This window comes from Bufo gargarizans, chromosome 3 (assembly GCF_014858855.1).
Source record: "Bufo gargarizans isolate SCDJY-AF-19 chromosome 3, ASM1485885v1, whole genome shotgun sequence".
In the NCBI taxonomy this organism is placed as follows: Eukaryota; Metazoa; Chordata; class Amphibia; order Anura; family Bufonidae; genus Bufo; species Bufo gargarizans.
In genome coordinates, this window is record NC_058082.1 from 199,837,023 (window position 1) to 199,853,193 (window position 16,171).

The 16,171-nt window shown below is 43.3% G+C and overlaps 1 protein-coding gene across 5 annotated transcripts in view; it reads left to right on the plus strand.

The window, feature by feature from the left end:
• Positions 1 to 16,171, plus strand: part of HERC2 (HECT and RLD domain containing E3 ubiquitin protein ligase 2) — a 222,904-nt gene that overhangs the window by 113,938 nt on the left and 92,795 nt on the right. For 4 of the 5 annotated variants that reach the window (XM_044288171.1, XM_044288175.1, XM_044288174.1 and 1 more), the window contains 12 exons: positions 1,903 to 2,095; positions 2,228 to 2,410; positions 3,205 to 3,389; positions 5,116 to 5,263; positions 5,341 to 5,537; positions 6,786 to 7,019; positions 7,143 to 7,281; positions 7,707 to 7,850; positions 12,130 to 12,272; positions 14,513 to 14,783; positions 15,684 to 15,823; positions 15,954 to 16,052. In XM_044288171.1, coding sequence (XP_044144106.1) covers positions 1,903 to 2,095; positions 2,228 to 2,410; positions 3,205 to 3,389; positions 5,116 to 5,263; positions 5,341 to 5,537; positions 6,786 to 7,019; positions 7,143 to 7,281; positions 7,707 to 7,850; positions 12,130 to 12,272; positions 14,513 to 14,783; positions 15,684 to 15,823; positions 15,954 to 16,052 — 2,076 coding nt within the window. The remainder of the gene's footprint in view (positions 1 to 1,902; positions 2,096 to 2,227; positions 2,411 to 3,204; positions 3,390 to 5,115; positions 5,264 to 5,340; positions 5,538 to 6,785; positions 7,020 to 7,142; positions 7,282 to 7,706; positions 7,851 to 12,129; positions 12,273 to 14,512; positions 14,784 to 15,683; positions 15,824 to 15,953; positions 16,053 to 16,171) is intronic. The other variant, XM_044288172.1, reaches the window with a different exon arrangement.

Below are 16,171 nucleotides of genomic sequence, written 5' to 3' on the forward strand. Positions count from 1 at the left end.
TGGTTCCTTGTTGGTCTTTGCCTTTTCTCACTGCTTGGACACGCAACTGGCAGTCTCTCTCTCCAGGCTGAGGGTATAGCTGTGGAGGAGGGGCTTAACAGTTTTCACTTAGTGTCACGCCTCCTATGGAGATGAGCTATACCCAAGGTCTTCTGTGTCCCCCAAGGAAAGAGCGAGAAAGAGATTTTACTGGTAAGTTATACAAAAATCTCGTCTTCATCATAGTTTTTAATTTTTTATTTTTATGGCATTCACCGTTCGGGTAAAGTAACATGACCGTTTTATAGATCAGGTCGTTACGGACGCGGCGATACCAAACATGTGTAGGGAATTTCATTTGTTTTATTTTTAATCAGTGATAAATGTGTTTTTTGATTTTTACTTTATTTTCACTTTTTTTCACTTTCTTTTTGACCCAGACCCACTTGGTTCTTGAAGATCCAGTGGGTCTGATGTCTGTATAATACAGTACAGTACAATATATATTGCACTGTACTATATTTTACTTACACTGAACAGATCTATGCTTTCAGCACAGATCTGTTCAGAACCATGGACCGCAGGACGCCTTCGAAGGCGTCCTGTTGCCATGGGAACCTTCCCCGTCTGCTCAGTTATGGTCAGAACTGCGCAGACGGGGAAGGGTAAGGACGGGGCTTGGGGGGCTGCCTGGGAGCTCTCTCCCTCTCCATTTGGGGGGGCTGCAAAGGCACAGCAGCCCCCCGATGGGAGAGGGAGGGAGCTCCCTGCGCTGTTAACCTTTTCCATACAGCGGTCCGTACGGACCGCGGTATGGAAAGGGTTAAACGGCTGACATCGCAGCACAGATGTCAGCCGTTTATACCAGGGTGCCAGCAATGTGCTGGCACCCTGGTATACCCACTAGACGCCAACGATTACGCAATGGGAGGCGGGCGGGGGATCGCGATCCCGCCTGCCGCACCGCCCGCCTCCCGCACCGCCCGCAACCCTCCCCCTGCACCTCCCACCGGGCAAAAATCACTAAGGGGTGCAGGGGGGGGGGATACAGATGCATTTCAGGAATACTAAAGTTTCTGATCCCCGCGGTCAGGGACCGCGGGGATCAGAAACTGCAGAAATCGCAGCAAACCGCAGGTCTGAATTGACCTGCGGTTTGCCGCGATCGCCGACATGGGGGGGGTCACGGGACCCCCCCGCGCATTTAGCCTAGGTGCCTGCTCAATGATTTGAGCAGGCACCGGGTTCCGATCACTGCCAGCCGCACGGCAGTGATCGAAAATGCACAGGGCGTACATGTACGCCCTGTGTCCTTAAGTACCAGGGCACAAGGGCGAACCTGTACGCCCTATGTCCTTAAGAGGTTAAAAGCGTGTGATCTCCATTACTGCCAATCGCAGGCATAAGCCCTGGGTTTCTGCTGTATGAAGCAGCAGAAACCTGATGGCTATGGTGCCTGCTGCGCTCGTGAGCGGGTGCCATCTTTAAAGACTCGACTTCCACCATACTATTAGGGCAGAGGTCACAAAGGGGTTAAGGGATATAGTATAAAATTTCATAATATATATTATATGTAGCTAGGGAATTTGTGTCAAAGCCAATTAACTCTCCTATGAACTATCCATGGAAACTATTAAATATGACCTAGTTTACACCAATGTCAGGAAAGATGATAACATGAACATTTCTTTCTGCATAATGTGTCCGGGCTTTGACCATCCCGTCTTTGAGGCCTAGGGTAAATTTATCAAAACTGGTGTAGAGCAACCAATCAGATTCCACCTTTCACTGAAAAATGAAACCTGAAATCTGATTGGTTATTATGGGTAACTAAGTTAGTTTTCCTTTACACCAGGTTTGATATCTCTGAGGTTAAGTAGAGTATTTTTTAAGTATATAAGGAGGTATGCTTGCACGTTCTAGGATGGGCCTCCTCCAGGACTTGGCCGTGTCATCGGAGAACTAGGAGAGGATGGCTGGATTAGAGTACAGTGGGATACAGGCAGTACAAATTCCTACAGGATGGGAAAAGAAGGGAAATATGATCTGAAACTGACCGAACCGCCACCAGCCACTCAGCCCATGGCAGATGACTCGGACACAGAGGATGACTCAGGTTAACATTTTTTTTATTCTTTTTTTTTTTCTTGCTTTTTTTAATTTTTTATATGTGATTGCTATTGTATTACATGAGGTTAATGTACCTTCAGGTTGATATTTTTATCTAATGTTTCTTTGGATCTTTTAGAGGGAGAACAGGTGGACAAGAATTTACACCCTACCTCAATGATGCTGATGAGCACTGTAAACCTCCTCCAGAACGTTTGCCTCTCGGCTGCTGTGAATGCAGAGATAATGCAACCAGAAGCAACCAGGACTCTCTGTGGCTTGCTCCGTATGTTGGTAGAGAGTGGCACCATGGATAAAACAGGTGGGTAGAATGTTCTTACAGCTCATATACTATATTTTTTGTACTCTAAGGCTACATGCACATGACCGTATGTGTTTTGTGGTCCGCAAGTTGCGGATCCACAAAAAAAAAAAAAAAAAAATGGATGACACCCGTATGCCATCCGTTTTTTTTTTTTTTTTTTTTTTGGGCGGATCCATTGTAACAATGCCTAAAACGGACAAGAATAAGACATGTTCTATTTTTATTTTTTTGCGGGACATACTGATTTTTTGCGGACCCATTGAAATGAATGGGTCTGCATCCTATCCGCATGTAGCCTAGGACGCACTCCTCCCCCACTCCTGGCAGTTCATCTTATAGTCTGAATGCTAATAGCCACTTCCATTATCGAAGTAGTCATTATCATGCAGGCGGCATGGGATATGTGGCGCCGTCCAGTGCAAAAGAGGTAAGTTTTTATTTTATTTTTTATTATTATTATTCATTTTAAACGTCTGATCTGAGGTTTGATGGAAGGCTGTTCTGAGGCTGAGTAGGGCTCGGAGGATCTGGTCTGATTGGAGTCTGATGGGGGCTGATCTGAGGCTGAAGGGGACTGTGGAGTCCTATTTGAGGCTGATTGGGGCTGGTGGGGCTTATTTTCCTCCTCCAAGTTCTAAGTGCGTTTTTTATAGTTCGGTGCATTTAAAGTCCGAAAAATACAGTATGTGGACAAGTGAAATCCTGGAAATATATTTTCATGATTTAACATAATGCAGTATCTACCTATACCATGAGGACATTTTGACTAATTCTATACATGTCTGTTTCAGCTCCTTCAACAAATAAAGTCGTATTTAAGGAGCAGCACAAGAGTTGGTGCACACTGGGATTCATCCGTAGCATTGCTCTTATGCCACAGATGTGTAGTACCTTGAGCATGTCACAGTGGATAGCCCTTCTAATGAAAATTGTAGAGGGTCCAGAGTCCTTTACTGCAGCTTCATTACAACGTCAGGTATTCTACGTTACTTTTTATTTCACTTGCTTTCACATGTTGCTTTGTGGTGGAATAAGACCGAGGTCGGTGGTGAATAATAAAACTGTGGTCTGCTTAAAATGGGGAAGTGTATAACTGTTTTTCATTTGAAGTATATGAGTCACATGTATAAGTATAGAGGGGTGTTTCAGATGAGCCACAAAATATACAAATTTTAAAGGGGTTTTGATGACCTATCTTCTGGATGGGTCATTAATATCTGACCGGTGGAGGTCTGACACCTGGGACCCTCGCGGATGAGCTTTTTGAGAAGGCACCGGCCAGCGCGGTAGCGCCATGGCCTTCTTGCAGCTTTCCCTAGGCCATGTGATGTCACAATTATCTATGCAATACCAAGCGCCGCCGCTGTACAAAATTGGCGATTTGCCTGGTGAGCTGAGAGAAGGCTGCAGCGCTACTGTGCGTGCCGGTGCCTTCTCAAACAGCTGATTGGCGGGGTCCGGGTGTCTGACCCCACCGATCAGATACTGATGACCTATCTAGAGGTAATCTGTTCAGAATCTCAGAAAACCCTTTAAACAGCCATAGTCCAAGTTGGTCAATATTTTTACATCACTAATCACTGCCAATAGCTTCCCGCTACCAGCTTGAACATTTGGGAACATTGCAAGAAGAGGTGTCATTTGCTGCCGCCAATTGAATCGAGTGTTCTAGCTGCTGTTTAAGAAACAAACCAACTGCAATCATGAATTTGGTTAACATTGTTCTCCAGCCACTTAATTTTAAACTTTTTGAAGCTTTTTATCTCTGTATAGGTCATTGTCACTTCCAGTGCACCCTTCACCCTGGCCATTCAAGGGCTAAAGAAAATATATCCACCGTTAAACACTTTGCAAAGAACATTTAGAATTATTCTATATCAAGAGTTACTTATGTCACATTTCAGCATGCGCTGTAGTTCAGAGCTGCATTCACAATTCTGCTGGCCTTAGAACTAAACAGAATGGGTTGTCACACTGTTATTTTTTTCACAAGTTTGATAAATATTCCCCTTATTTTTTTTTTTTTTCAGTAGTGATCTATAATTTTCTATTGGCCAATGCGTAACCTCTTGCTGCATCATTTAAAAAAATAAAAATGCAACTTTTTTGGGGGTAAAAATAATGTAGCGTAAAACCACCATAATGCAGGCTGTAATTCCGACCATAGATAAGAAATTATATTAAAAATCTAAATTAGAAATATAAATTAAATTAAAAATATATTTACAAAGCTACTCAACTTGGATTAATTTTATGTATGAACTGTAGTGAGGACAACAGAGGCAAAGCTATATCCAGTCGGGCGTGCTGCAGTTTTAAAAAAAAAAAACGCTGTTTGCCTCACAGACTGCGGCTACTAACTGCACTGTGTAACTGGGGTTCCATACAGTCATCTGGCACTGCATTTATTTTCTACAGAGCAATAACTCTATATGTGAATACGCCCTAAAATGGCTAGACTAGAAAATAGTTCTCTGGGGGTTTACTTGTTTGTTCCTTTTTAAATCGGATACCGAAACTAGTGGTTTTCAGTCCGTTTTTGAGAATTCAGTGGAACCTCACAAGTTGTATATGGAGTAAAGATTTGGACATGGTTCGATGTTCCTGTTGATTTTGACACCTACATGTTTTTCCTTCACTTAGAGTTTATTTCTCAGTATCTACTTTTATTTAGTAGTATTTTTACCTTTGGCACATTTTAGATTCTGGCTATTCGGCTGTTACAAGCAGTCCTTCCTTCATGGGACAAGAATGAACGTTCAGTGGACATGAAACTTCTTGTTGAAAAGCTTTTTTGTTTTTTGGGCAGCCTTCTAACTACTTGTTCTTCAGACATCCCCCTTCTTAGAGGTAAGCAGCACTATAACTTTAACCCTCGTCTTGTCTCACCATTTCTGAATATTTAATTATTGTTGGTTTTTATGTAGAATCCACCCTCCGAAGACGGAAATCTCGCCCACAGGCATCTTTGACAGCAACTCATAGTAGCACCTTAGCAGAGGAGATTGTAGCTTTACTTCGCACTCTTCATTCATTGAATCAGTGGAATGGTCTCATCAACAAGTACATCAACTCTCAGCTAAGCTCTATCACTACCATTTTGGAAGGAAAACGCATTGATGCGGTAAGGCCAACGGTGGTGTAGTATATATTGTAACACTGCCACACAGATAATTAAAGTGTAAAGGTCCTTTTGCACTAAGAGAATGAACCAAAAGTTCCCAATATTGGGATCATCCCCTTTCTATGGGGGCAAATGATCAATAGAGATTCCTTGCTTGTGGGCTACAGAACCTCATTTACACAAGGCAATGTGACGACCAGAAGCAACTCTTTTGGGTTGTTGTCTGGAATATCCAATCACGTGTTTTTGCAGCACATTCACACAGGTCAATTATTGGGACTGAGTGCTTCAACAAATGCTCATCATCAATAATTTATGTACTATTGCGCTTAGCACTAATTGTACTGTAATAGTACGTCAAGGCGCCGGCTCAGGAGCTGAGCCTGCGCCATCGCTTAAGGGTGTTTTCGGTATTATACAGCTGACATGCGGCCTTCACTTTAAAACATTATTTTTTTTAAATTACACAATACGCCAAAATGGTGCCATTACAAATACTACTTTTCCCACATAAACAAACCCTCATATGGCTATGTCAGCTGATAAGATATGTATATCTATCTTTTGAAATCTGGAAATAAAAAACAAAAAAATTTGCCAAACCATTTGTACCAAGCTAGGCTAGAATATGCCCCCATTGTCTGAACGGAATCGGGAAATGAATGGCTCCGCGCAGCCACCCTCCATTTATTTCTATGGAGCCGCTGAAAATAGCCGAGCGCTGGCTCGGCTATTGCCGTCTGCCCTATAGAAATGAATGGGAACATGGGCCGTGCATGCGCGGTGCGCTCCCATTCACTTCTATGGGAGCAGCGCTTGGTGGTGGACAGACCCTGGGAAATGTTGGGTCCTCCAGCCACAGTGCTTCCTGCTTTGTTCTCATTGTAGTTGCGGGTTCCAGCGGTGGGACCCGCACCTATCAGACAATGGAGGCATATCCTAGCTATAGGCCCCCATTGTCTGAGATGGGAATACTCCTTTAAACCTGGGGGACCAGTGATAATTCTGGGGCTTTTTTTTCCCCCTTCAAAACCTGCATATATGAACTTAGTCTACAGGGCTACAAACTTTCTATACTGTTGTATGCTAAGTCCTTGCTAATAAGTGGTTCATTTCATTCCCAGTGGAAAAAAACTGATTTCTGTTCAGATTTACCTAGGGTCTCTGTGTCAGCAGAAACGAATAATGTTTTCCGTTTGATGTGGTTTCATGCCAGGCTGCTCATTTCTCTTTCTCGGCCTCTTTTAGCAGGCTGTGTTGGAGGATTACTTTCCTGACTCAGAAAACCCTGAAGTTCGTAGCCTGATGGCAGTTTTGGCCGTGATAGGGGGCATAGACAGTCGCTTACGCCTCGGGGGACAGGTGTTACATGATGAGTTTGGAGAGGGCACCGTGACCCGAATCACTCCTAAAGGAAAAATCACCGTTCAGTTCCACGATGTGCGCATCAGCCATATTTGCCCTTTAAATCAACTTCACCCAGTAAGTGAAATTATACCTGTTCTGAAAGTCATTCATCCGTAATCATGCTGTATCTGCTTTTAGGATATAGGTAGCACATATGTTCTTTTCCTACATTTCACTTTATTCTTTTTTATCTTCTAGCTACCTGTGGTGCCATTTTGTGTGAACAACTTGCCATTTACTGATCCAATGCTGTCTGTCTGGGCACAGCTGGTAAACCTGGCAGGGTGCAAGCTGGAAAAGCACAGGATGAAGAAATCTCCCAGTCAGGGGCTTGCAGGTAAAGTCCCCTTGAATTCCTTGTCTATGGCAGAAATGCATAGCCCTAAGTAGTATAATTCTGTAGGACGCAGCATGGGCAGCATCATTACAGTAATGTGCTGAGCACTTATACCGTTTTCCTAGTATGAACTATCTTCGAAATGCTGCCGTCATGACCTCTTCTGCTCTATAGGAAAGTGCAAAGTGTCTTGAAACTTTAGAAGTGATTATTGTAATTCAAAATGATTATCCAGTTGATAAAAAGAAGCTTTGGCAGCATGGAAAGAGGATTAAATTGATTGTCTTCTTCAAGGCAAAGGACATTAGACTCAAAGCACGGCTCAGATTTGAGCTACAGATAGCAGCCTCCGCTGTTTTCTACCCCGGGAGCTCAAGCAGTCATCCCAGACGCTCCATAATGCCACTTATCTCATTGCTTTACAGACCAAGTTGATCTGGACCGTTTGAGGTGTCAACAGCTGAAGCTTTACATACTGAAGGCTGGCTGGGCCCTTCTCTCTCACCAAGACAGACTGAGACAGATCTTATCGCAGCCATCCGTGCAGGAAACAGGACTCATTCCAGCTGGTATGGATGGCCTTCCTACAAAATGTCCTTCTTTGCAGCTTCATGTGGTGATGGTCTTGCAGTAAATCATGTCTCATGACGCTCACCTCTCCCAGAAGCTGGTCCAGACAGGAGGTCCCAGTACATATACAGCTTGCAGGCTGGTCCCAGTACATATACAGCTTGCAGGCTGGTCCCAGTACATATACAGCTTGCAGGCTGGTCCCAGTACATATACAGCTTGCAGGCTGGTCCCAGTACATATACAGCTTGCAGGCAGGTCCCAGTACATATACAGCTTGCAGGCAGGTCCCAGTACATATACAGCTTGCAGGCTGGTCCCAGTACATATACAGCTTGCAGGCAGGTCCCAGTACATATACAGCTTGCAGGCAGGTCCCAGTACATATACAGCTTGCAGGCAGGTCCCAGTACATATACAGCTTGCAGGCAGGTCCCAGTACATATACAGCTTGCAGGCTGGTCCCAGTACATATACAGCTTGCAGGCTGGTCCCAGTACATATACAGCTTGCAGGCTGGTCCCAGTACATATACAGCTTGCAGGCTGGTCCCAGTACATATACAGCTTGCAGGCTGGTCCCAGTACATATACAGCTTGCAGGCTGGTCCCAGTACATATACAGCTTGCAGGCTGGTCCCAGTACATATACAGCTTGCAGGCTGGTCCCAGTACATATACAGCTTGCAGGCTGGTCCCAGTACATATACAGCTTGCAGGCTGGTCCCAGTACATATACAGCTTGCAGGCTGGTCCCAGTACATATACAGCTTGCAGGCTGGTCCCAGTACATATACAGCTTGCAGGCTGGTCCCAGTACATATACAGCTTGCAGGCTGGTCCCAGTACATATATAGCTTGCAGGCGGGTCCGCTGTTGAGAATCTAATGGGTGTGCTTTATTCTTTAGATTAGATTGCAGAAAGCCAACATCCGTTAAACTAGGAGCATGTTCAAAAGAACCAGGCCCACTGGGGCATTGTGAACAATAGTGCAGGATCAGATATTATTGCAGAGTCCCGTGTGTTTCTCAGGACCTACATGATTTAACTAATTATATCTAAGTTATTAGTGACCTGTCATTTACATGCAGTGATCAAGGGCACAATTGTCGAGAAAGAAGCATTCTCCACCGCCACTGTATGGGAACGAGTGATAGCTACTGACGTCGCTCGTCTCCTTACAGAAACGATGATTCGGGTGTCCTCATGAAAGATCATTCCACCTGGTGAACAAGCATTTTACTCGTTCATCTGGTGATCTGTGGCACCTTTACACAGGCTGATTATCTGGAGTGAGCATTTTTACGAATGTTAGTTTCCGATAATCGTCCCGAGTATCAGGCTGCTGTAAATTGGCACCTGGCAGATTTAGCTTTGAAATGTGTGGCTTAGGGTCCATTCACACGTCCGTTGTTTCTTTCCTGATCTGTTCGGTTTTTTGTGGAACAGATCTGGACCCATTCATTTACAATGGGTCCTCAAAAAAAATCGGACATTGTGCTGTCCGATTTTTTTTTTTTATAATTTTTTTTTTTTTTTTTTTTTTTTTTTCAGGACCCATTGTAAATGAATAAGTACAGAACTGGTCCAGATCTGTTCCGCAAAAAACGGAACAGATCAGGAAAGAAACAACGGACGTGTGAATGGACCCTTAGTCTGAGAATTTGGAGTGTTCCTTTACAGCCTATTAAGAGTTTAGAACGGTTATATTCTAATCTTAACAAGGGAGTGCGGCCTAGTGGACGAGTGGGTGTGGCTTGTCTTAAAGTAGGCAGGGCTTAAAGGATTTTACAGTGGACGAATATTGATAACTTATCCTCAGGATAGGTCATTAGTATCAGATAGGCGGGTGTCTGACTTCCAGCACTCCTCCCAGTCAGCTGTCTGAACGGGTTGCGGTGCTCCTGCAAACACTGCTTCCTTTTCAACGTTTACCCGTGAGTTGTCTACATTGTAGCAGCAGTTCAGTGTAATTAAAGCCTGATTGATAGCATTCTCTGTGTAAGTGTGTATACATAGATAGCTGTCAGTCACTGATAACTGTACACAGGGGATCTGTTATCAGTGATTGATAGCATTCTCTGTGTAAGTGTGTATACATAGATAGCTGTCAGTCACTGATAGCTGTACACATGGGATCTGTTATCAGTGATGGCATTCTCTGTGTAAGTGTGTATTCAGAGGTAGCTGTCAGTCACTGATAGCTGTACACAGAGAAGGGTTTAATCAGTGATAGCATTCTCTGTGTAAGTGTGTAAACTGTGTACATAGATAGCTGTCAGTCACTGATCGTTGTACACATGGGAGGTGTTATCAGTGATTGATAGCATTCCCTGTGTAAGTGTATATACATAGATAGCTGTACACTGGGAGGTGTTATCAGTGATTGATGACATTCTCTGTGTAAGTGTATATACATAGATAGCTGTACACAGGGAGGTGTTATTAGTGATTGATGGCATTCCCTGTGTAAGTGTGTATACAGAGATATTCAAGTGAATGGAACAAGCAGTTGTAGTTAGACTGCACTGCTGTTACAAAAGCAGACCGTATGCAGGTAAACTTTGAAGCGGAAGCAGTGCTCACTCGAGCGTCACGCCCCTTAAAACATCTGATCAGAGACAGACCGTTGTTCTGATACTGATGACCTATCCTGAGGATAAGTCATCAGTATTACTCCACTGCCCAACCCTTCTAAGATATGCGCCAAACTTTTGCAACATAGTAAGCCAACTAATAGGTGGTTTAAACCTAGTGGTGCAAAGCTGCACCACATCTATCATCCAGCAACAGACACTGTGATAAATCTGCTGCATCTTTAGACTCCCTAGTCTCTGTTACACTGTCCAAATCTTACACAGAACTTTTAAAATTCCCCATTGGTATTTGTCTGACAACACAACACCTCCCCCGTACTCCTTTCAAGGATTTCTGAAATGGCAAAATGCAGTGCAGTCTGTAGGCAGCATGTTACAGAGCAGGGGGGAGCAGATTGATATATAATCTTGTGGGAAAAGATTCAGTATAACCTGTATTTTATCATTTATATCTCCGCTTTTTCTGACTTCAGTTGCACACGGGGAGTTATTATCATTGATTGATAACATTCTCTGTGTAAATGTGTGTACACAGATAATGGTCAATCACTGATGGCTGTACACGGGTGAGGTGTTATCAATGATTGATCATGCACGCAAACGTATTTTCTTTCTGTGTCCGTTTTTTTTTTTGCAGACTGTATACGGAATGGGTCTGCAAAAAAAAACGGAAGTTACTCCTTGTGCATTCCGTTTCCGTTCCGCAAAAAATAGAACATGTTCTATTATTGTCCGCATTACGGACAAGGATAGTACTGTCCTATTAGAAGCCAGCTGTTCTGTTCCGCAAAATACGCAATGCACACGGATGTTATCCGTATTTTTTTGCAGATCCGTTTTTTCAGACCGCAAAATACATACGGTCGTGTGCATGAGGCCTCAGTGTGTATACATAGATAGCTGTCAGTCACTGATAGCTGTACACAGGAGAAGTGTCATCAGTGATTACTAGCACTCTCTGTGTATACACGGATAACATTCGGTCACTGGGGGCTGTCTTATGTTCAGAAAAGGCAGAGATATAAATGTATAAATTAAAAGTTTTACTGAATCTTTTCCCACAAAACTATATATTTATCTGCTCAGCTTCTCCTGCTCCATTCCATGCTGTCCGCAGGTTGTATTGACAGGTCCTCTTTAATTGATTGCCTTTAGCAACCAGTCACATGGTTGCTTAAATTTATCAAAGGGTTTTCCAGTTTCATGATACTGATTACCTATCCTCAGGATAGGTCATTAATATCAAATCAATGGGGGTCCCACTTCTAGCACCCCACAGATCATCTGTTTGCATGGGCCATGGCGGTCTATCAAGTGCTGGGTCTTCTTCGCTGTTTACCTGCATGTCGTCTACATGTAGTGGACGTGCAATATAATTACAGCTTTTGCTCCCATTTATTTGAATATGAAAGGAAGCTGTAATTACCTACACCCCTGCTAAAATGTAGACAGCAGGCAGGTAAACATTGAAGAGGATGCAGCCCTCGTACAAAGTCCTGTGGCCCCTTCAAAAAAATTCAGAAAATTGATCACGGAGGTGTCAGTAGTCGGACCCCCACCGATCTGATATTGGTGACCTATCCTGAGGGTAGGTCCATCAGTATCGTGAAACTGGACAATCCTATATCCCTCTTGCTAGAAGTATGCAGAACTATTTTAATGATTGTTTTATCTCCTTCAGATGAAGGCGCTGCAGCCACTCCAGATTTTGCAGATATGTCTCCAGAGGCTCCCCAGCCTCCAATGATATTGCTACAACAGTTACTGACCGCGGCTACACAGCCTTCCCCTGTGAAAGCGATATTTGATAAACAAGAGCTGGAGGTAAAATCCTGTTTTATTTCTGTTACTTTCATCATGAAATATCAATTCCCAGAGAGGAAGAGCTTTATTAGAAGAAGGCTTCAATGATGAAAGAATTTGTCAAGAAGTCGCTTTTAAAAGGGGGACAAGTGGTGTTCTTGATGGTGGAAAGCACTTTTCTTTGTGGCAAGTCTTGTGTTCTCTTGTCCCTGTTAATCAGAATATATACTTTGCACCGGAGTACTTTATTTGGTCTTCTTGCTTAGTGGCAGACTCGTATTTGCCCTTTTGCAGTATGTGTGACATATGAATTTTTGATTTCAGTTACCATCAAGCATACCTTCCACCCCGATCTGACTAGTCCTACTCTTTTACGACCTGTGTACGATACTTGCTGCAGTATGGTTACCTTGATACTGGTATTGCCCACTGCACCATCACAAAAGTACCAGTATTTGGATATTTTTTACAAGGAAGCTTTGGATTTCATAGGCCATGGTTTATCATGTGGTGGCCTGGCCGATGTTTGTTGGGGCATGGCTTGCCCTTCGATGGGAGTTGCTAGGAAATGCATTTTCTTTTCCAAATATTTGCTGTCATTTATCAAACTGGTGTAACGTGGAACTGGCTTAGTTTCCCATAGCAACCAATCGGATTCCAAAGGAAAGTAGGATTCTGATTGGTTGCTATGGGCAACTAAGCCAGTTCTACTTTACACGAGTTTGATATATGACCTAAATTATCTTCACTATAAGAACCTTTCAAAGAGGATCTTATAAATGGAGGGGATTGCCCACAACATTCATGTTTGACACCATTGGCTGTTCAAGTTACAGACCAGACACCAATTTTCAGACCCCAGTATTCGGACCACAGACTGTACCCCAGACACCAATATTCAGATCCAAATTCCAACCCCCAGATCGATTCCAAAATCGAAACCCTTTAATTTCTTAAAGCTTAATTACGCCTCTTCATTTCCAGGTGCTGATTTTCTCACCTTAGCCAGTACAAACACATTGGAGGAGATTTATCAGAACTGGTGTGAAGGAATAGCAACCTATGGAGAGAAACATTTGTAGTCGGTTCGGCTTCAGTCTCTGCTGGAGTACTTTATGCCACATTTATCAAAGGTTGCTGGTTGTTAGATCAATTTGTCTTATCCACACTTAACACTTGTCTAGAAAAGTTACTCCACTTTCCTACTGGAGTTAGATTGAAACTTTTAGAAGTCTCAGAGATAAATCTGGAGTGAAACGGTAACCACCCTGGCTTTCCAATCCAGATTTCAAAACTTGAGTGAGTGGTTTAAAAGTCCAGAAAGTAGCAAAAGCCCACCTTTCATTTTCCAGAGCTGTTTTGGAAAATGAAAGGTGGAATCTGAGTGTTTGCTAGGGGAGCCTAAGGCCTCTTGCACACAAAGGTTGTTTTTTTTTTTTTTTTTTTTTTTTTTTTCCCCCCCCTTTACTTTGTTTTTTGCGTTCCGTATACGGAACCATTCATTTCAATGGATACGCAAAAAAAAAAAAGGAAGGTGCTCCGTATGCCTTCCGTTTCCGTTTTTCCGTTCTGTTTAAAGATAGAACATGTCCTATTATTGTCCGCATAACGGACAAAGATAGTATTGTTCTATCAGGGGCCAGCTGTTCCGCAAAAAATGGAAAGCACATGGACGTCGCCTGTATTTTTTTGCGGACCGCAAAATACTGAAAAAGCCATACGGTCGTGTGCAAGAGGCCTAAGTCAGTTTTGATAAATCTCCCCCATAGACCCTGGTATATCATGCCTTTACTCCAGAATCCTGGCTTCAAAAACTTTTTGGATTTTTAAACCACTCACTCCAGTTTTGAAATATGGATTGGAAAGCCAGGGTGGTTAGCTGTGTTAATCCGTTTCACTCCAGATTTATCACTGAGACTTTTAAAAGTTGCAATCTAACTCCAGTAGGAAAGTGGAGTCACTTTTCTAGACCAGTGTGGATAAGACAAATTGATCTAACAACCAGCAACCTTTGATAAATGTGGCATAAAGTACTCCAACAGAGACTCAAGCCGAACTGACTACAAATATGTCCCTCCATAGGGTGGAATCGGGAGTAGGGGTAAATCATTGATTAACATCAGCCATAACTTATTGAATTAATTCAGAACCCTCGGAAACTATGTAGTTGTCTGTTCACGCCCAGTCTCCGGTTGAGCCGGAGAAATCCCCGGAGGTACACTTTAAATTGCTGTCAACCAGTTTTGTTTTTCCCCATTCAGGCAGCAGCCCTGGCAGTTTGTCAGTACCTGGCAGTGGAGTCCACACATCCATCATCTCCACTTTTGGACGACTTCTGCAGTTCAAGTGAGGTTTCTTCTCCTGTGACTGTGCAGCACATCTGTCCAGCAAAAGTCAAAAAGTGCAAGCCGTCCCCCATACCACCTGTCCCAATTGTGGTACAATTGATGGAAATGGGCTTTCAAAGGAAGAACATTGAGTTTGCGCTGAAGTCACTGTCTGGAGCATCTGGTACTGCTTCAAGCTCCCCAGGTACATGGTTGTGTCCGCTGTGTGTTAATATTTGAAGTGATCGATGCTCCTTCACACTTTTAGTCATCCATAGCGATCCACAAACACACATTTTCATGCCAGGTATAAACTGTATGGCACCTAATGAAATTAGATCTGTCGCCATAATATTCTGCCTTCTGACAGCTGCTTTGTATACAGGCCAATACTCGACATCTTCCAGTCAATTTTAGGGGAGGCAAGGAGAGCATTCTCCTCTTCTTAGCAGCTGTCAATCATACAAAGCCATGTTTTTTAAAAAGCCAATTAGAGTTTTAGTATATTCTGAAAACTTTTTCCAAGTTGTCAGAAAGCAGAATTTCACATGGGCAAGTAGGCCGTGATTGCTGAAGCTTGCATGCCTTTCTGCTAACATTGTGTACATTATGATGCCCTTTAAATAACTTCTCTCATAACATAAGATAGTAGTGGACAAGGCAGTATGTTGGCTGTCTACAGTAAAGCCTGTATTATACCAGGCGATTTGGCGACCAATCGTTCGCATGAACACTCATTGCAGTGATCTGGCAGTGTAATACTGCCGCCAATTTACCCGAAGGACAAGCGAACGCTCGTTTATCGGGCAATCCAAATCTTTTGACAGGTTTCCAAATCATCGGTTGCCAGTGGCAGATCATGATGTCTAATCCTAATCTGCTGCTGGCAAACAACTGGACAGTGTGGGGATGAGTGATGGTATAATGATCTCTCCTCCCCATGCTGTGGAGGAGATTGCTACATGTAATAGTAGTGGTCTCCTCCGCTAGTGAACAGGCGAATACCAGGTGGGAACGTTTCCTTCCTGACAATCACCGGCAGAATACAGCGGTTAGAAGCAAGGTGGAAAGTCTGTCTGGTATTGACTTTCTCCTCTGATTGTAGGTGTCGAGGCATTAGTCGGATGGTTACTGGATCATCCTGACATCCAGATCACCGAACTCTCAGATTTTGAGACCGCCTCTGAGGAGTCGGATGAAGAAGCGGTGGAAGAAGTGGAGGAGCTGGAAGCTGCGTATCCGGATGTTAGTGTTGACTAAGCTTTCTTATTTCATCTGTCTATTCAGCTTTAATGTCAGCTGTGATGTTTCCTTGTCTTTTAAAATGCTTTCACATCAAGTTCCTAAAAAAGTTCCTTCATCTTTATCCTTGCAGTCAAATGGTGCCGTTGTGACAGAGAGCCAGACTTACAAGAAAAGAGCGGACTTCTTAAGCAATGATGATTATGCAGTGTATGTGAGGGAGAACATTCAGGTATGTCACATCCAGATTCAGTTATTCAGTTTTTTTTTATTTTATTTTTTTATACCTAACCCTACGACACCCCATCGATCGGGCCAAATAAGTTTGGCCAGTGCAGGAAATGTTTGGAC